The following is a 20,532-nucleotide window of genomic DNA, read 5'->3' as shown; positions in this document are numbered from 1 at the left end:
CCCTGGGCGTTTCAGCTTCTCCTTCATGTTCTTTCTACCAAATCACCCGTTTTCAAGACACTACCATATACCATAGCTCCTCCCACTATTCCCATAGCCTCCTCCTGTCTCCACAACCCCCCTGGTGTCCCCATAGCTCCTCTCACCGGTTGTTGATCTTGTTCTTTTCAACTTGTTCACTCTGGCGCTGGTTCCACTCCTCCAGGTCCTTCTTGGCCTTCTCCCGCCACTCCTGTTCTGTCACCTTGGAGGCAGCATCTGTGACCCCCACAGAAGAATGAATGGCAGCTTTCCAGTAAGGACTGGAGGTCCGACCTGGCTGCTACTCCTCCCCCTCAGGCCCCATCCCCACACAATTCCCACGTTAAGGCAGTGGGAGACCCATATGCCCTGAGGCTTCCCCACCCCCCACCATGTCCCAAACAGCCAACCCAGCTGGGAGCCCGGGACACGAAGGACCCCAGCCTCAGCCCTGTCCTCACCCAGCTCCTGCAGCCGTTTCCTCTGCTCCTCTCTCCATTTGCGGATGCTCTCGGGTTCCTGCGTCAGCCGGTCGGCCTGTGCAATGGCAGCATAGCCGTCAGCTGGGCCATTAGCTTCCTAAGACACAAATACATAGCCGTGCATCAGCCCATCTAGCTGCTCCCTGTCTCCGCCAAGGACCAGAACACCTCACATTTCAAACAACCTCACTCCCACTCTCTCTTTTGCACTTGCTGCCACAGCAACCCTTCCCCCTGTGTGACCCTGGGCAAGTTCCTCAACTCTCTGTGCCTCACTTTCCTCCCCATAAAGTGGGCTAAATAAGAGTACCCACTCCTTAGGGTTGATAATAAGGATGAAATGAGTTTTAAAAAATGTAAAGAACTTCTAATGCTTCTTGGCACACGGTGAGTCCGTTGTGTTACTATCATTAAAGTCACTCTATTACAGTTTTATTTACCCAGTAACACACAGTTAAAAATTATCTCACTTTATAGTATGTTTACTTGTCCATTGTCTGTCCTCTCCATTAGAATCTCATTTTTGTGATGATGGGGACTTTGTCTGTCCTGTTCACTGCTGTGTCCTCAGCGCCCAGCACAGTGCCTGGCACGTAGCAGATACTCAATAAATATTCGCTGAGTGAACAAGCAGCCCTGAGATAGGCAGGAAGGCTGTGGCTAGGATTGTAGTAAAGAACTTGGACTTCTTAGCCAGAGTGTCTGAGTTCAAACCCCACCTCTACCACTTACTGGATATGCATATAGCCCATGCAAGTTGCTTAACCCTACTGGGCCTCAGTTTTCTCATCTGAAATGGAATAATAATAAAACTACTTCTAAGAGCTGTTGTGAGACTTTGGTGCAACCATATTAACAAGACGCATAAAAAGTGCCTGGTGTGGAATGACAATTCAATGATAGTAGCTAGAATTCTTATTATTCATTCCCATTTTATAGTGAGGAAACTGAGGCCAAGATAGATGGCATGATGTAGTGCAGAGCCAGGGCCAGAGTCCAGGCCTCTTGACTCCCAGCATAGGCTCTGGCCACTTCTCCACACCACCTGCCAGAGCCAGGGACTCTAGTGTTAGGGTTGAGAGTTCAAGCCAGTAAGGATGTGGCTTCCCTTTGGTCTCGCTAAGCCAGAGACCTTCTGCATGGGATCCAGCCCCATTTCCCACCCCTCTGGTGCTCTGCACGCACTCCACACTCCTGTGTGCACACATCCTACACGATTCTGCGGCCTGCCTTCGCTCTCAGCCTACAATTGTCTCCCCTCCCTTCTCCAGCTGATGAAATCTTATTCCATCCTACGAGCTTCCAGCTCAAAAGTCACCAGCTCTGGGATAGTTCCCAATCCTAAGCAGATTTCGCAGCCCTTCCCTTCTGTGCTCTGTCACAGCCTTCACCTTCTACTAAGCATCTCCTGCTGGACCCCAAGCTCCCAGTAGACAGGCCAGGATCTCACTTATAGCCTCCAAATTCCTGTTCCTTCCTTTCATTGTTCTGTGTGCTCCTCCTGCAAGCGCTCATCAAAACTGCCATGAATCCTGGTGTTAATGTTTCTCCCCACACAGTTGCGTCTGACATGCCCTCTGTATAGCATACCCACCACTGTCCTGGGCACACGGTCAGTGCTCAGTAAGCAGTGTCTGCGTGGATGGAGGTCAGAAAGTGTTTGGCCAACGGATGTTGGCAGCCAGAAAGAAGGAGTACACAGCATCTCTGGCTGTCTGGGGACAGGGCAGGGCAGGCCCAGGGCAGGGTGGTGCAGCTTGGCATCCAGATCTAGGCCCACCCTTGGGTGGGGCAGTTGAGCAGAGCTTATTTCCCTTTCCCGCACAGCACTACTCTTGAGTTTAGAAAGTCTCACGACATCTGAGGGGCCTTTCCAGGGCTTGAATCTGGAGAACACAAATTGAGCACTGCTGTTGAGTAAGCCCTACTCCGTCCACTTCAGGAAATAACCCAGCTCTGAGGCCCAGCTGTCAGAACCCCTGCCCAATCCTATACAAGTCCTGTCTGCAGACAACTACAGTTACTTTTGTGTGTATGTGTTTACCCAGCTGCCATTTTATCTTCTTCATGGGAAAAGGGAAGGCCTGGCTATAGGAGGAGTTCAGGAACATTTATTGAATGAATTAACATGTTCAGGCTTGGGGACAGGGATGAACCAGACAGGCCATCAGCCGGGAGCTTGCCAGGGGGAGTCCCTCACAAATGAGGACCATGGCTGGGGGATGTGTTGTGACACGGGTCAGGTAAAGAGAGGGGACAAGTGAGGGTACACCCATTCTAGACTGGGGAGCAGAGTAAGACAGGAGAAGACGGGGAAGAGCATTCTGGGCCAAGAGCCAGTAGCATAAGGGCCATGTGGGGCTGGTGCCTTTGGGAAACTCTGAATACCGAGATGCCATTGAGTGTGGAGGACACAAGGTAGGAGAGGTGGGCAAGGAAAGTCTTCTGGGCAGGAGTCGTATCCTGTGCATCCTTTAGGGCCCACCATCTCCACAAAGCTTGCCCTAAAATGAAGACTCCCAGTTTATAAAGCTTTAGAACTTGCAGGGAACTTGCAATTAAATGGTTCTCTTTGATCTTTACAACCCTACATGATGGGTTTTATTATCTTTGTTTTATTGGTAGGGAAAGTCTAACACCAAAGTCCCAAGGTCACCCAGCCAGGAACTGGCAGAGCCAGGATTCTAACTGAATTTCTGGCTGTGAACATACTGGCTACATAGTAGCCAATAGGGACCAAAGTCATTTCTGTTTCGATTTGTGCGCCTACTCTTTGCCTCCATGATAAGTCTGCCTCCCTGGGAGTAGAGCCTCTGCCCCTTCCTCCCACAGCCCTACCCATCCCCCATCCCTCATCTCTCCCTCTCACCCATACACATGCCCCCGGGCTCACTCAGTGGCTAGATCAGGAATTTATAATAAGTTTCTCATGCTGCAGAGTGCTTTTCTCCACAGACCTGTGGGGGCAGCAGGATAGGGCCTCTAATCCCCATTCTACGAATGAGATATCCAGCTCAGGACAAAGACTGGACCAAGTTCCTCCAACAAGGAAAAGCTAGACATGAAGCCCAGGCTGTCTGATTCCATCCAGACTCTTCTGCTGGTTCCTGCCCCAGTCTGGGTAGGGGAGCAGCCTTGAGGGGCCGCTTGGAATCCCTGAGCAGCTGCACATCCAGAGGCACCGCTCAGTGTGTTCCTAGCACATTGTGCCCGGAGGTGGCCGTACCCCAGGCCTCAGGCCCTGGTTAAGCTGGGTCCACCTCCTCCACCACTTCCCGCCGGTGTCCAGGCCCACTAATGTGTGCTGGCTGGAAGCTGTGTCAGCTGGGATCTACTACCTTACCCTCTGTGCCTTCACACATGCTGTCTCCTCAGGCCGGACCACCCAAATCCCCTTGGGCAGTCTCAAAACCACTTCCAGCACCCCCTCTCTGTGGCACTCCCTGGCTTTAGTGCAGCACCTGGTGCGTAGGCCTGGTTCAAGTCCCAGCTCCTCTCAGCTGTGTCACCAGAGCAAGTTTAATCCCTCTGTGCATCGTCTTCCTCATCTGTAAAATGGGGACAATGACAGAACCTACAAGGTAGGGGTGTTGGGAGGGTGAAATGAGTTGTTACATGTAAAGCTCTTGGGTGGTGCCTGACACACAGTAAAAACCAGATTCTAAGCTCCTCATACTACCCCAGTCCCTGAGCCCCTGCCATCCTGTACTACCATCCCTTCCTCCCAGGTCTCTGTCCTCTGTTAGAAGGGAGCTCCTTGAGGACAAATACACACTGGATTTGCCTCTATATCCACTGCCCTAGCACCATGTGGCACTCAGGGAACAACATTAGCTGACTCAATGAAGGAGCGAGTGGCTGCCTACAAAGTGGTGTGGAGGGCACAGGAACGGCATCAGAGGGACTGGGATTTAAGTCCTTTCCTGCCACTCACAGATGTGGGACCTTTGAGAATCCCTTCCCTGGGCTTCTTGTGCTTCATCGCCTGTTAAATGAGAATTGCAACATCCCACTCAGAGTGTGAAGCAGAGCCCATGTGCAGCAATTGCCACGCAACCCTGTACCAGTAGCAGGTGTGCATACGAGAGGGCTGGCAGGCTATGTGGCTCACTGTTGCCGCATGTCAGCCACACTGCACCACGACCAGGAAACGCAGAGTGATGTTGCCAGCAGACAAAGTCCTGAGAAGCTGTTTGTTGATTCCTCTTCTCCAGCCACTATGGACTTGTTTTCCTGGCCCTGCCTCTGCCGGTGAGCAGTGAGGCGGGGCGTGGGGGCCACAGCAATGCTCCTGTTTAATCACTTGAATGTCTCAGTGAGGAAATTGGGTCAGCTGCCATGAGAGCTGGCAGCCCCAGGAGGACTCACCAAGCGGCTGTAGGAATGTTCTGAACCCCTCCCAAGCTAGAGAGAGAGGGGGTCAGGAATGGCCAGGAGTAAAAGGCAGGAGGCTCCAGTCAGGGACAGGCTTATCTTGCTCCAGCTCCCTGGCATCCCTGTCCTGCAGAACCCCTCTGCTAGATACCACATGAGCACCTGTGTGGGCCATGCTGTCTGAGCCTGTTCTATGACTCCAGACACAGCCAGGAGGATGAGGCACATCCGCTTTGGGGTTGATCAGCTAAAGCTAAGCTAAGCTGAGCTGTTGATTCCTCTAAGTAGCTCAAAGGGGAATGATGGGGGCGGGCAGGGGAAGGGAGAGAATTTGTGCAGGAGGAGGGAGTGCTCAAGGGGCTTCCTACTCTGGCCCCTGGCAGGCTTGTCCTTAAGCCTTGTTGGGGATCAGGTTCCTGGCTAGACCCCTTAGTAGCCCACAGGCCTCCAAAAAAAAAAAAAGTAGCAAAAAAACCTCTGTCCTGAACTCTTGAAAGTGTTGGGCAGGCAAGGCTTCTCTTCTTTCTGCAGCACAAGCCAGACCCTGCTCCATGTTCAATTCTAAAGAAGGTCTGCAGGGGCCTGCCACCTGCCACCTGCCACCTGCCATCAGGCCACTGTGGCCTGCACATTCCAGCAACAAGGATGTGATACAAAAGGTGTCAGATCAGGGGCAGGAGGTCTGGGTGGACCTGGCTTCTGAGTGACTGGCCTCATCTGTGACCCCTCCTATAAGGTTTCTAGGATGCCCCAGATGTGAAACGATTTACAAATAAATGTACCTGGCACCAATGAGAGTAAGAGTTCCCAGCGAGACTGGGGAGGAGACCTAAGATTCCTCAGATCCACCACACAAAAGGCCTTGGCCGGAGGGTATGGGAGAAGAAGGCCTTGGATCTTAATCTATAGGAAAGGAAAAATATCCTCCTTATAGTGTTCCAGATACTTCCGCAGTTCCAGGTCCTTCTCCAGCTCCAGGTCCACTTTAAGACACAGACCTTTGAGTGTGTCCGGAGGGTAGGGGCAGCCAGGGTCTCAATGACATACCAAACTGAACAGGAGGAAATGCTGAGTATTTGGGGCTTTCAGGCCCACGGAGACACGAAGTCCTAATGCCCTAGAGGCTGACTTTTCTAGCTTGCAGATAGTTAAGTAATTTTCCAGAAATGGGACTTGGCCCGTTTCCCTGTAGAAGGTACCAGCCCATCTCTCTTACATAAGAAAGTATTGTTTATTCTCACCAGGATTCAGGAGGCCAGCTCCTCCACGGGAGGCAGCTGCAGCCCCAGGGGCGAGGATCTTTGATCCAGTCCTGTGAAAATTAAGGCTCATCCAGTGAAGGTTTTGTTTCATCCTGGGGATGCCATCTGCTGGCCAAGTCCTCTAAGTCTAAGTACTTTTTAAAAATTATAGTTGACATGCAGTATTATGTGCGTTTTAGGTATACAATGTAGTTATTCAACAGTCAAGAATTTTTTAACCAATTTATGTATATATGAGGGGAGAAGGGTTAGGTGGGTACATAGAGAGGCAGTCTTTAACTAACTAGAAATATCGTTACTAGGTGTTCTAGGGGTGTGTGTGTGTGTGTGTGTGTGTGTGTGTGTGTGTGTGTGTGTGTGTGTGGTATAGGACTACTTTAAAGAATTTTTAAACAATGAAAGTGAAAGCCCTTCTCTTATCCTTTCCCAACCCCCACCTCGGAGCTAACCACTGTTAACAGTCGGTACATATCCTTTTAGATATTTTGTGCAAACATATTTCTAAACCAAAGAGTAGGACCATATTGTGCATATTATCCTGAAAGCTGCTTTTCCACTTAGTATATCGCAGGCAACTTTTCAAGTCAATGCAGAAAGCTCTGGCTGCTCTTTTTAACAGCAGCACAGGTTTCCGGTTTAACAACCCAGGTCCCCAGTGCTGGCCACTTATGTTGTTTTTCAGTTGGTCTGCTATTATACATTCTGCAAAGACTCTAGGTGTCCTTGTCCAGTTATTTCTTTAGGGAAAATTCTGAGAAGTGGAATCTCTGGGTCAAAGGCCTGCCCAGTTAAAATGTTCATATGTTAGAGATGGCCACTAAGTCCAGCCTGGAAGGCCAACACGTGCAGGACCCTGTGTTTCCTTCAGTCCATGCCACTGTGGGCCACTTTATCCCTCTCTCCAGAAGTAGGACATCACCACGGGCAGCCTGAGGTCACAGCCCATCAATCCTTCGGGCACCCCCTTATTTTTCATCGCTTTCTCCTACATGACCAAAAACAAGTCAAAACGTCTATGTTCCCATCCCAATGCATCAGGCACAATGAACAGAAGACTGGAAGCCCTAATCCTACTGATGATGGGGCAATAAGTTCCTGTGATCTCAGTGTCCGTCCCCACCACTGCTAAGGCAGAATCTTGCTTACCTGAAACACATCTCCATTGATCGTGGTCCCCATGTCCTCAGGACCAGCTGGAAAAAGAACAAGGAGACAGCGTTACTCATTGCTAGGCTTATAGCAAGCCTGGAACTGTCCTACATTAGCACCTGAAGCCAACCCCTGTATATGCCTATGTGCGTACTGACCCACCCCCAACACATACTGGATACATGAGTGACTTGGCTCAGTCCTTGATTGTTCACCATGCCTTCTCACAGCTTTTATCACATTTGATTTTCACTACAGCCTTATGATGGAGTTATTATCAACCTATTTTACAGATTCTCAAACTGAGGCACAGAGAGTCTACGTGATCGCTCAAGGTCATCAGTCAGTAATAACTCCTCACCTACCTGAAATGAATTTACCCTCTGCTACAGCTGGGAATGGCCCAAGTGTCTGTAGAGCCTGTGCCTGGTGAGCAGGCTGAGGCGCTGTGGGCTCCGGGCGGGGTCTGTGAGGTCTAAGGAAGAGAGACCTGCGCGTCTCTGCCTGTCCCTGCAGTGCCTTGAGCAACCGCTCCACCTGGGAGAGCAGGAACTGCAGCCCCCAGCTGGCAGCACCTGGCCTGTTTTTCTCTCCTTCCGCCCCTCCCAGAAGGATTTCATTTTGCTCTCAACAGGACTCCCCCTGGTCCTTGACACCTGATTAGTCACAAATCCTTGTAGTTTCTGCTGCAACAATGACCCTCAAAGTTGCCCTCTGCTTTCTGGTCCCTGCCCGGCCCCAGCCCCAGCTCTCACCCATACAGCTGCCTTGGTCTGTCTGCCCTGCTAGTGGCAAACACCTGGAGGAACCCACCTGTGTCCTTTCTCCTCACCACTGTCCTTCCCAGAAGCCCGCATAGTACCTGTCACTTAGTAAGAGTCAGAAACCATTTGTTGAATAAACAAATGAATAAATACATTAAAGAAAGAGTGACTGGTTTTTGTCCACCCACAGGCCTCCCTGATTGCAGCTTCACTCTCTCCCAACCCTCTTTCAAACCAACTCCAGGGCTAACATTTTGTAAAACATACACTTACCGATGTCACTCCTCTGATTAAAAATATAATAAAAACAAACTAAAAAGAAATCTACTTCCTGTGGACCATAGAGGCCAATAGGGTCTGCTCCTGCCTCGGGGACTCAGCAGGTGCTGTTCACTCTGCCTGGAAGGCCCCCCACCCCACCTCACCCCACCCCCGCCATCTCCACATGCGCTGCTTTCTTCAGCCTCTGCTCAAACATTGTCTTACTATCAGCCTTTCCTGATCACCCCAACATTCACCCCTCGGGCACTCCCTCCTCCCTGGCAGTATTTTCTCTATAGCGTGTACCACAGCCTGATATGTTTATTTGGTTATGTATTTATCTGTCTTCCCCAGTTGAATGGACTCCTGCATGAGGACAGGGACTTTGTTTTGTCCACTGCTGGGGCCCAGCACCTGTGCCTGGTACATAACAGTGGCCCAATAAATATTTGTCAAATGAGCACATCAAATGTTGGACTACAGACTCGAGAATCTTTATAACCTGGTCCTACCCATTTTTCCTTCCTCATTGTCCACTGGTCCCTTCCGTAAACCCTGTTCTGGTTTCTTCCTTCTACAAACACACCACTCCAAACTCCATGCTTTTCTTCCAACTTCCCACTCTAAAGAGTGCTCTTTTGGATCCAGTCATTCTCCAAGGCCCAGTTCACAAGTCACCTCTTCTGGGAAGCCCTCCGTTATTGCTCCTGTTTCCTTAGGCACTGATGAAAAGTGTTACCTCTGGTGTATTTCCGAAATACTATACAGCATCCCTGACCCTCTTATGCAATTACTTGTGACCTCCCAGGAGTCATGTACTTTCTTATCAGGCTCAGGAATCTATTCAGCTCCTGAGGGCTCCTGCACAGAATGGATGAGTGCAGTAAATGTGGGCTAAATGCAAGTCAAATTGCTCTTTTGGGGCCCACTGTTAACTGCAAAGCCTGTCTGAGGCCTCTCAGAAACTGCAGTACCTTCTAGCAAAAAGCCACATGAGGCTACACGAGACGACCACAGAGAGACAAGTATCTCTTTACCAGCCAGACAGAGCTGTGAGCAGCAGCGACAGTGTTTTCAGTCTGGAGATTGAAGGGAGAGACATTTAATCCATGGAAATAATATCAAGTCGGTATAAATTATAATTGACTCTGTTTTCAGAGTCAGTGATTCTGACCAGCTATGTCAACAGTCATTCCTTCTTCAGAGAGGGCTTGCCTGGGTGGCCTGGGGCCCTAAATCAGATGTGCTGATGGAGTTTCAGTGGTAGCATCTTCTCCTGGGGCATCTTCTCCACCAAGGCCTTACATTACCAGAGTCCATTCATAAGATGCTGGTCTGTGCACTTGACCTCTCTGGACCGGAAGTTGTACCACCCCACTCCACCCTGACCAGCCCCAGGCTCAGGCTCATGCTGGCCTCAGAAAGTCTCTTGGCCCCAGTCTGTCAGTCCCATGAGCGTTCCTCTGGAGATAAAGTTTCAGCCTCTTTGAGAACCCACACACACCCACTTACAGGATTACAAGTATCTGTTCCCACAGTAATTTCTGATCCATCCATTGCATGTTTGTAATCACACGTTTGCAGTAAGAGGCTGGCAGAACAGGAGCGCAGCAGATACGAGTCCCAGGCATAACCCCTGTATGTTGCTTCCTTCAGATTCCTGACCCCTTTTGAACAGGGCAGACAGGGTCCAGAACATTCCTGGGAGCTTACTGGGGCCCAGCTGGGAAAACAGGCTTGCCAGGAACTGACTAGGCAAGACAGGGGCAGTGCCCGGCTGAGCGCTCAGCAATTTGGGTGTGAAAAAGTAAACCTTCTGGGTCCTACCCAAGGTGATGAATGGAAACAGTGTTCATTGTTCAGGCTGGCCCCAGCCCCAGCCCCAGAGGAGAGACTCAGTGTGGCTCAGGCTCAGGCCTGCACCAGATACCTCTTTCCCCAGGGACACTTGGGGCCCAATGTCAGGGCACTCAGCGCAAGGGCATCGTCTAAGAGACAAGACTCAGATGTACAGACTGGTGGCAGTGGCAGAAGCCAGCTTCCGCCCAGCACCCAGCAGGCCGAGGCACATGTTCCCCATCCATCCCAGCTTCTGGCACTCAGCGCCGCTGGAGGGCAATGCTTGCTCAGCACTACCTAGTCCTGGGAGGGAAGATCAATGCCTTTCTGCCTGGCCACCAGTTGAGTCACCATTCCAGACCCCCTGACCCACTCAGGGGGTCAGCCAAACATTTGCAGCTGCGGCTGGTGTGAATCCAAGAGACGCTCAGAGGGCTACGTCCCTGCTTCTCTCCCTGCCACCTCCGGCATGTGGCCAATCCGTGCCCCACCCCTGCCAGAGAGGGAACCTCCATCCAGGCTGTGAGCCCCTGGAGTCGCAGTGTCTTGAGAGAGGCCACAACCTGCTCAAGTCCCAGCCACCTCTGGCTGCCCTCAGCCTGACTTCTACTTGCTTCTCTCTCAGGGGGCTGTGACATCGGCTCTTTTGAGCCGGGCATCCCCCAGGCCAAGCCAGGCTGGGGAAGCTGGTGGTCTCAAGGAGGAGGTGTGGACAAATGAATACTGGTGAGGGAACATGGGAAGGCATCTCCTGGAATGTGTGAGGAATGAGCTGAGTTGCTAGGAGCTGCTGCTTCAGACCTCTACTGCTGGCTTGGTTGGGTCACAAAAGACTCTCCCCTCAACTTATCACATCCCAGGAGACTGCCACAGACCAAGTCCCAGGTCTGTCACTCGCGGCTGTGTGACTTTGGGCAAGATACTCAAGCTCTCTGGGCCTCCAGGTTCTTACATGTTACAAAAGGCTTGTTATATTTCTCATAGCAAGGGGCTTACAGAGACATTTCAAGCCTCCCAGAAACTGCCTTATTCGTGTCTGTATCTCCAGTGGGCCTGGCAAACAGTATGTGCTCACTACATTGAATGAATCAAACAGTATGTGCTCACTAAACATTGAATGAATCAAACATGACTATAACGAACCTTATTTATAAATGCTTTAAAAAGATTTGTAAGCTACAACTTATTCCAACAGGCCCATAAATCCTCACCAAAATAACGTTTACAGGAAACAAGGGCTGTTTTGGATGCACCCACGAAAGTGATATCTACTTTGCTACTAAATATTTTAAGAAATTTTTCTTTCATGCCAGAACCAGAACAGGGACACCATTTATAAATGTGCTGTCACAAAGACGAGGCTCAGAAACCTGAGTACGAAGTTAACCACACAGCGCCAGACCACCTTTGGAAAACTGGGGAGGGCAGGACCATACCTGACTAAAGCCCTTTGTACCCGACCCCCACCCTAGTGTCTAACTCAGAGCCAGGCACATAGGAGACAGTCTGATTAGGTGAAAAGGGTTTACAGTCTGACAGAAACAGGTCTAAATCGTCTTAGCTGTGCCACTCACTAGTTGTTTTAATACTGTGCTTTTTGAGCCTCTATTTTGCAGTCTCTGAGATGGGTTGAATAACACGTGTAACGTTATTAAATGTAAGTAAAGTGTCTAGCTCAGTGACTGCAGGATGGCAGGTAGTCCCCAGAGAAGGTTTGTGAGTTCTTGGAGCACCCAGTGCCTCCTGCTTTCCTAGCTGTAGGAGGGGGCTAAGTCTGAAGGGCAGAGAGATCTGCTGTTCTGCCCACACCTTCAGGGCTTAGCTGTGAGAGGAGACAGCCAGATCACCCGGAGGCTCAGGGGAGACACTCAGGGCTGGGCTGTGCTGGATTCCACAGACGGCAGTGGTGGAGCTGGCCTGGGGATGAAATACCATGACGAATTTTTGTCCCCGGAGCCACCAGATCCACAGCTCCCGGCGGAGCCTCAGATGAGGATTTCTAAGAAGAACCCCCCCCCCCAACACACACACTTTCCCAGTCCTCCCCACATACACACACAGCCCCAGGCCTGCTTCTGGCTGGTGGGGAGCAGGCCCTTTTCATTCTACCGCGGGGCTTGGAGGCCCAGTCTGCACTGGCCCGGTACCCTGGTGCGAGCCCCAGACCCCCCAGTTCCCAGACCGCTGCGCTGACTCACCCCCACTCGCGGGTCCAGGCTGCGCGAGGGCCGCCTGGCCGCCGGCAGGTGCCCCGAAGCCCTCGTCATTCTCTATGCCCGCGATCTCACTCTCCTGCTGGGCCAGGAAGGCAGCCGCCGGGTCCTCCTCGGCAGCCTCGGGGGCCCCGCTCTCCGACGACGAGAAGAAGCCAAAGTCATCAGCCATTTTCCCCGCGTGTCTCCTGGAGCGTCCGCCTGGCGCTCGGCTCTGCCCGGCGCGTGCTCCGCACTGCGCCCGGCGGTCGCGACACTGTCACCGGAGTGCCCAGGGAGCCGACCTCGGCGGGGACTGGCTCGGCGCAGCGGGCCCGCACTTCCTCTTCGCCACCGGGCCCGGCTCGCCTGTCACTGCGGTGCGGGCGGGAGGAGCTGGGACGGGAATGCGGTGATGTCACCGGCCGAGGGAGGGGGCCGGCAGGACGGCCGGAGGTCGCCTCGCAGCGGCCACAGGAGGGCGGCAGCAAGACGGCGGCGAAGCCCGAGGGACCCGGAGGCCGGGACAGCGCTCCCACTCCCTGCCAGAGCGCTCATTTCCAGGACACCAGGACTCCACACAGTTCCGACCCATCTAGAGGCGAAGCGGACTGGACAAAGGGGCCATAGCCTGCCTGCACAGGGCCACCGCGGAAAGACAGCCCGGGCCTTGGGAGCACCGAGGGGTTGGTCGCCGCGCAGACTGTGCTCCTGATCCACTCTGCAAAGTTTCTTCACCTAAACTGAGCAGATATTATGAATCTAATTATTATGACTGTTGTCCTCTTTACAGAGGAGGAACTGAGGCTAGGAGAGGTGACACTAAGTCTCACCACTTCATTGCATCTTTCCCGCAAGTCCAGAGCCTTTCCCACCAGGCAGCATTGCTTCAGTGTATTCCTTATAAATTTCTCATTTAGGGTAACTTCCGCTCAGACCACAGGAGTCTGTAGGACCTGACTGCACGCCTACTTACAGGCTGGGCTCTTTAAACGTCGTTAAGTATGAACTGGCCTGAGAAACGCAGAAAATTTATTCAGGCAGCCTGCCACTCCACCCAGTGGCCCTCAGAAAGACAGTTGGAATGCCTCCTTCCTGCTGGCTCTGCGCCGAGCACTGAGGCAATAAAATATAGTAAAACCCAGCCTTGGCCAAGGGGAGGTTGCACTCCATGGGTTCAACAGATGGCAAATAGCCAGTCACAGCCCATGTGCAAGGTGCTCTGACATTTAGACACAGGGCACTGGGAAATCCAGAGGACTGCCATCGGATTTGGGATTGGGGATTTTCTCTTTTTGATCTGAGACTTGAAGATCAAAGAGGAACTGGGAGAAAGAAAGGAAAGATACACCCACAGTTTTGGGTAGCGGTTCCCTTAGTGGGTGGGAGATGAAAGTAGAGTTGGGGCGAAGGCTTATTTCAGTTATGCTCAGTAATACCTCGATGTAGGTTTCACTCTTGTGATGAGAATATTATTAGTAGTGTAAACAAGAAAGAAAGAAATTTCAGGCCCTGCTCAGCCTGGTCCAAGCACACCATCCCACCATCATCTCACACTTCTTTCTCGTTTCCCAACCACAGGCTGAGGTGCTGAAAGACCTGGAACGTTTGCTAGTTAACAAACTGGCCATAAATGTCAACTCCAGGTTTTGTGGAGCCAGGACTAGTGAACATGCTATGCGCCCATTGTCACCTCCACGGGGTGTTCTGTTTTGATCTCCTTTTCAAACTGTTTATTGTTAGTGTAAAGAAATGCAACTTAAATTTATGTATTGGCTTTGTATCCTACTACTTTATTAAATTCATGTATTATTTCTAAGTTTTTTTTGTGGAAGCCTAGGGTTTTCTACATATAAGATCATATTGTCACATGCAGATTATTATTCGGCCAAAGGTTGAAGGGCAGCTCCTATGTATATTTCTGGAATTCTTGTTCTGCCTAGCTCCCTCCCCTCCAGTACTCTGCCCTGTAAATCCCAGCCACTTCAACCTACCCAAACTCCTCTCTGTCTCTTTGACTCTTAAGACCCCTGGGCTCTGTTTAGATTCTCCTTCCTACTCAGTAGTTTAGACATTGCTTCAAGTAGAAAGTTTACTTGTTTGTTTCTCTTCTCTCAGGAATTACGGTTCTGTGCTGTCTAGTAATGTCTTAAAATAATTATATCACATATTTTGTCCGGTTTTCTAGTTGTTTATGGTGGGAGAGTAATTTTGAACCCTGTTGCTCCTTCATGGTCAGTAGAAAAATCTCCTCTTAATCTTTTTTTTTTTTCCTTAAAAGAATATTTGTTCGTAGAGGATAAATATTGCTTACAAAAAGCAGAGTTAATCTTCATCAGAGAATGTGCTTCTGTGAGAGTTAATGGAGTTGCTGAAACTGGACAGAGACTTTTTTTGAGCAAAATTTCTCAACAGGGGCTGGAGGAAGGCTCACCAGCTGACACATCTCCAATGGAGGTGGTATTCAGAGATTCCTAGCACCCTTGGTGCATCCTGGCCAGTGCTGTTTGGGGCACAGGGTCCCTGGGGGACATGGAAGAAGGATGCTTCCACCATAGTTGTTGATCTGGGGCTTTCACAATTTTCCTGGGATGTCTGTCACTCTCTGTGAACTACCTATTTCTGCCTAGAAGATTCAGGCCCTCAGAGGCCACACAAATGCATAGAGACATCCAACAAAAGGATCTGCCTACCCCTGGATTCTCTCCTTATGCCCAAACATGAAGCTGACATTTTCTTCTCTGAAATCTGCCCAATGCCTTTCTTGTTCTCTCGACTTTGAGCATCTGTACTGCCCACAAAGATAGCCCCGCTTTTTCCTGGGCCTGGGCTCTGCATAGAAGCTGGCTTTACGGGCCATGTTCAGGAGATGGGTCTGCCCTTTGCCTTTTATGCAGGGTGAAAGCCAGTGAAGCAAACCTTGAATCACAATTCTAAATTAGCATTTTGAGGAGCCTTTCCCTGGTGTGGTGTGAACTGGAGTATTCCTTCATGTTCATTTCTGTTAATCCCCTGTACTGGGCAGGTAGCTGGTCTCTCTGGTACTGGAGGTCTATATCCTACTTCTCCTTAAAGTTCTGGTTTGGGGTCTCTTGGGACCTCACTCTTTTCATGTGTGGTGAAATTTAACTGTGGGGTGCTTCCTAGCTCACTGGCTTTAAGAAAAAAAGGATGTTTCTTAAATTTTTTTTGCCATATTCCCTCCCCCATCCTTTTTTTCTTGCAATTTGTTGTTATTGTTGAAAAAACCCTATTGTGTTGGTAGTTTCTCTCGACGTGGATTTTTTGGGTCGAGTTCCTGTGGCGGCATTCAGCAGCATGCTCTTTGGAACGTTTATTATTTCCTATAAATTGGCAGTCAGATCTAGAGGAGTGCTTCTCAACCGGAGTTGATTTTGCCTTCCAGGGATCATTTGGCAACATTTAGAGAGCTTTTTGTATTGTCAAAACTTGCAGGGGTGCTATGAGCATCTAATGGGTAAAGACCAGGGGTGCTGCTAAACATCTTACAATGCACAGGACAGCCCCTCATAAAAAAATAACTATTCAGCCCAAAATTTTTGTAATGCCCAAGTTGAGAAAACCTGGTCTAGGGGCTTTATTAGATTCCAGAGGAATATTTTTGCAAGAATGTTTCATACATGCCGTTGAGAAATTCCCGTCGCATCATGTCAGATATCACATTATGTGACACGAACATTGATCAGCAGGTTTAGGTGCTATCAGCCTGGTCCATCGATATTAAAATTCCAGATCAGCTTTTTACCTCAGATTTTAGCAGCCTTTATAAAGTTTATCTAAATCAATAACTTTATTTAGGGTTGAAAATTTGTGGTGATTCTCCTTCAGTATTTCTGCATTAGCTGTAAATTCTTAAAGAACTTTCACTCATTATCAGTTTGATTATTCAAAGGTAGAGGTAATATAAATGCTTAATTGTTTCTCTTAATTTACCAGCCTTTAGAAAAATGAATTGATGTCTGGCGATCTCCAAAAGTGAATAATAACCTATTTACTTGTGGGTTGTTTTCTTTTTGGTATCATAATGAAGTCCTGGGTTTATACGTATTTAATGGGTTTCAATTTATTGTAAGCATTATACTTTTTAAGCACCTTTATTTAGATAAAATTGACATGCAATTAACTTCACATATGTATATACCTAGGAAACCCTAACCACAAAAAAACAATGAATATATCCAATACCTTGAAAACTTTCTTTGTGCCCTTTGTAATCCCTCTTTTCCTTACCTCTCTGCGACCTTGCAATCCCCAGGCAACCACTGATGCACTTTATGTATCATCTTGAGTCTTATATAAATAGAATCATACAGTATTCACTCTTTTTTGTCTGGCTTCTTTTACTCAGCATACTTCTTTTGAGATTCTTCCATGTTGTTCCACGTATCAATAGTTCATTCCTTTTTACAGTGCTGAGTACCAGGAGTAAGTTTAACTTTTATTTTTATCATTAAAATTTTTTTTTTTATTTTTAAAAAGAGTTTTCAATTTACAGAAAGAGAGTTCAGAGAGTTTCCACATAGCCCATTCCCAGTTTCCCCCATTCACTGATTAAAGAAATAGAATTTGTAGTTAAAAACCTTCCTACACAAGAATGCTCACTTTTGCCATTTCTATTTAACATTGTTCTGGAACTTCTAATCAGAGCAATTAGGCAAGGAGACAAAATAAAAGGCATCCAAATTGGAAAAGAAGTAAAACCATCTCTATTCATAGGTGAAGATGAGGATTTACATACAGAAAATCCTCAAGAACACACACACACACACACAAACTATAAGAGCTAATAAACGATTTTGACAAATTTTTAGGATTTAAGATCAACACACAAAAATCAGTCCTATTCCATACGCTAGCAACAAAAAAATCAAAAAATGCAATTAAGGAAACAATTTTGTTTAAAATAGCATCAAAAAATACTTATGAATAAACTTAACAAAAGAAGTCTAAGACTTGTATACTGAAAACTACAAAACATTGCTGAAAGAAATTAAAGAAGACCTACATAAATAAAAAGACACTCAGTGGTTATAGATTAAATTGGTCAAAATTAAAAATTTAATATTATTAAGATGCCAGTGCAGTCCAAAGTGGTCTACAGATTCAATGCAACCTCTATCAAAATCTCAATGATCATTTTTTGCAGAAATGGAAAGGTTTATTCTAAAATTCATATAGAATCTCAAGGAACCATGAATAGCCAAAATAATCTTGAAAAAGAAAAAACAAAATTGAAGGACTTACATTTCTCAATTTCAAAACTTACTACAAAGCTACAGTAATCAAGAGTGTGGTATTGACGTAATGATAGACATAGATCGACTGAATAGTATTGAGAGTCCAGGAATAAATCCGTATACCTACAGTTAGGTGATTTTTGAAAAGGGTGCTAAGGCCATTCAATGAAGAAGAATAGCCTCTTCAACAAATATTTCTGGGACAACTCGATATACGTATGCCAAAGAATGACAATGGACACTTGCATCACGCCACATACAAAAATTAAATCAAAATACACCAAAACCTTAAATGTAAGGGTTAAAACTATAAAACTCTTAAAACATTAGAGTAAATCCTCACAACCTTGGTTTTGGCAATCAATTCTTAGCGATGACACCAAAGCACAAGTAACAAAAGAAAAAAAATAATAGAAAAATTGGAATTCATCAAAATTCGAAACTTTTGTGCATCAAAGGACACTACGAAGAAAGCAAAAAGACAACCTATAAAATGGGAAAAAAATATCTGCAAATTATGTATCTCATAAAGGTCCAGCATCTAGAATATATAATGAATTTTCTAAAATTCAACAACCAAAAGACAAACAATCCAATTTTAAAAAATGAGCAAAGGACTTGAATGGACATTTCTCCAAAAAAGATACACAAATGGCCAGCAATCACATGAACAGATGTTCAACATTATTAGTCATTAGGGAAATGCATATTGAAACCACAATGAGATGTCACTTTACATCCACTAGAATGGCTATAATTTTTTTAAAAAAGGAAAATAAGTGTTGGCCAGAATATTGTGAAATGAGAACCCTCACACCTTGCTGGTGGAATGTAAAATAGTGCAGCCTTTGTAAAAGATAGTTTGATGGTTCTTCAAAGTGTTAAACATAGAATTACCACTTGACCCAGAAATTCTACTCCTAGGTACATAGCCAAAAGAATTGAAAACAGATATTGTAACGAAAAGTTGTCCACGAATGTTCATAGTAGCACTATTAACAATAGCCCAAATGTGAAAACAATTCAAATGTTCACCAACTGATGAATGGATAAAAACTATGGTATGTAGGAACAATAGAATACTATTCAGCCACAAAAAGAAATGAAGCAGTGATACATGCTACAATGTAGATGAACCTTTAAAACATTATGCCAAGTGAAAGAAGCCAGACAAAAGGGACACCCATGGTGTGATTACATGTATATCAACTATCCAGAATAGGCAAATTCATAGAAACAGATGTACATTAGTGGTTGCCAGAGGTTGGAAGAGGGAGAAATGGGGAATGACTGCTAATGGGTATGGGGTTTCCTTTTGGGGTGCTGGAAATGTTTTGGAACTAGTGGTAATGGTTGCACAACATTGTATTAAATGCCACTGAATTGTACACTATAACTTTTGTTATGTGAATTTTACCACAATTTTTAAAGATTTGATCAATATAACTCACTGTTTTAACAAACCAAAAGAGGAGAACCACGTGACCATCTCAATGCAGAAACACCTTTGACTAAATCCAACATTGATTCCTAATAAAAACTCTCAGCAAACTAAGAATTGAAAAGAACTGCCTCAACCTAATAAAAGATAGCTCTGAAAAACCTTCAGCTAACATTAAACTTAATGGTGAAAGACTGAAAACTTTTTTTCTAAAATCAAGAATAACTTCTATTCAACATTGTTTTCAAGGTTCTAGACAGTATAATAAAAGGGGAGGGGAGAGAGAGAGAGAGAGAGAGAAGAGAAGGAGTCAAGATTTAAAAGGAAAAAGTAAAACTATCTTTATATACACACAATTGTCTTATATAGAAAATGGATTCTACAGAAAAGGTACTAGAATATGTGTGTTTAGAAAGGTCACAGGAGACAGGATGAAGATACAATATGAATTGTATTTTTACTTACTAGCAATGGCCAAGGGAAAAATAAAATTTTAAATGCCATTTGTAATAGCATCAAAAATATAAAAATCTAGAGATAAATCTAACAAATGATATGAAAGACCCATACACTAAAAATTCCGAAATATTGTTTAGATAAGTTAAAGAAGATCTAAATAAGTGGAGAGACATTCCTCGTTCATGGATTAGAAGACCCAATATTAAGATATAAATTATCCTCATATACATCTGTAGAATCAATGCAATCACAATAAAAATTCTGGCAGGAACTAAAATAGCCATGACAATTTTAGTAAAGAACAAAGCTGGAGGGCTAACATCTGATTTTGAGATTTACCATACAGTTACAGTAAGCAAGACAGTGTGGTATTGGCATCAAGGTAAACAAACAGATCAACAGAAAAAAATAGAGTCTGGAAAAAGACTTACACATATATAGCAACTGATTTCTAATAAAGTTGCAGAGGCAAATCAGTGGAGAAGAGATAGTCGTTTCACTTTTTGATGCTTAAACTTTCCCATCTTTGGCTTCTTGTAACAATTTGATAGCTTCTTTGCTTTCTGGTACAGCAAGATGTACCTGACTTATCCTACACATTTTCATCTCAGACTGGAATCAGTCATTTCTTCAAAGAGTTCTATAATCTTTTAATGGGAAATTATACTTAGAAACCATTGCCTGGGCCCCTCTGTAGTTATTTCTTACAGATCTCTTCAGTCAACAGAACCAGAAACTATATTTCCTGTTTGAAAGAGAAAAATACATTGTGTTCTTACTAATATTTCTAATTCAAAATTAATATTATCATATCTTCAATTAATCTCTTTGATTTTAGATTTTTATATATTTTTTATTTCACTGAAAATTGTGGTCTAATGCATTACTTAATTATTATTTTTTGTCCTATCTATATCTAGCTACATGTATATGTAGTTTAAAAATAACAAAATCAATATTATTACAGACACAGTGATAATTGAATATCATTTAAGATTTCTTTGCTGTTCTTTCTGCTTTTACACTATAA

General features: G+C 46.4%; 1 protein-coding gene across 2 annotated transcripts in view; it reads right to left on the bottom strand.

Annotated features, from left to right (window-relative positions):
• The window catches only part of CLTB (clathrin light chain B), a 30,430-nt gene extending 17,670 nt beyond the window's left edge, over window positions 1-12,760 (bottom strand). For both annotated transcript variants that reach the window (XM_023531887.1, XM_011362248.2), the window contains exons 1-4: window positions 12,351-12,760; window positions 7,286-7,332; window positions 483-600; window positions 147-258 (exon numbers count right to left, since the gene is read on the bottom strand). In XM_023531887.1, the coding sequence (XP_023387655.1) occupies window positions 147-258; window positions 483-600; window positions 7,286-7,332; window positions 12,351-12,537 (464 nt within the window). In that variant the 5' untranslated portion in view covers window positions 12,538-12,760. The remainder of the gene's footprint in view (window positions 1-146; window positions 259-482; window positions 601-7,285; window positions 7,333-12,350) is intronic.
• Between the last annotated feature and the right edge of the window lie 7,772 nt (window positions 12,761-20,532).

The sequence above is a fragment of the Pteropus vampyrus genome, unplaced genomic scaffold, assembly GCF_000151845.1.
Source record: "Pteropus vampyrus isolate Shadow unplaced genomic scaffold, Pvam_2.0 Scaffold74, whole genome shotgun sequence".
NCBI classification, from domain to species: domain Eukaryota; kingdom Metazoa; phylum Chordata; class Mammalia; order Chiroptera; family Pteropodidae; genus Pteropus; species Pteropus vampyrus.
This window is presented reverse-complemented; position numbering and strand designations above follow the sequence as displayed.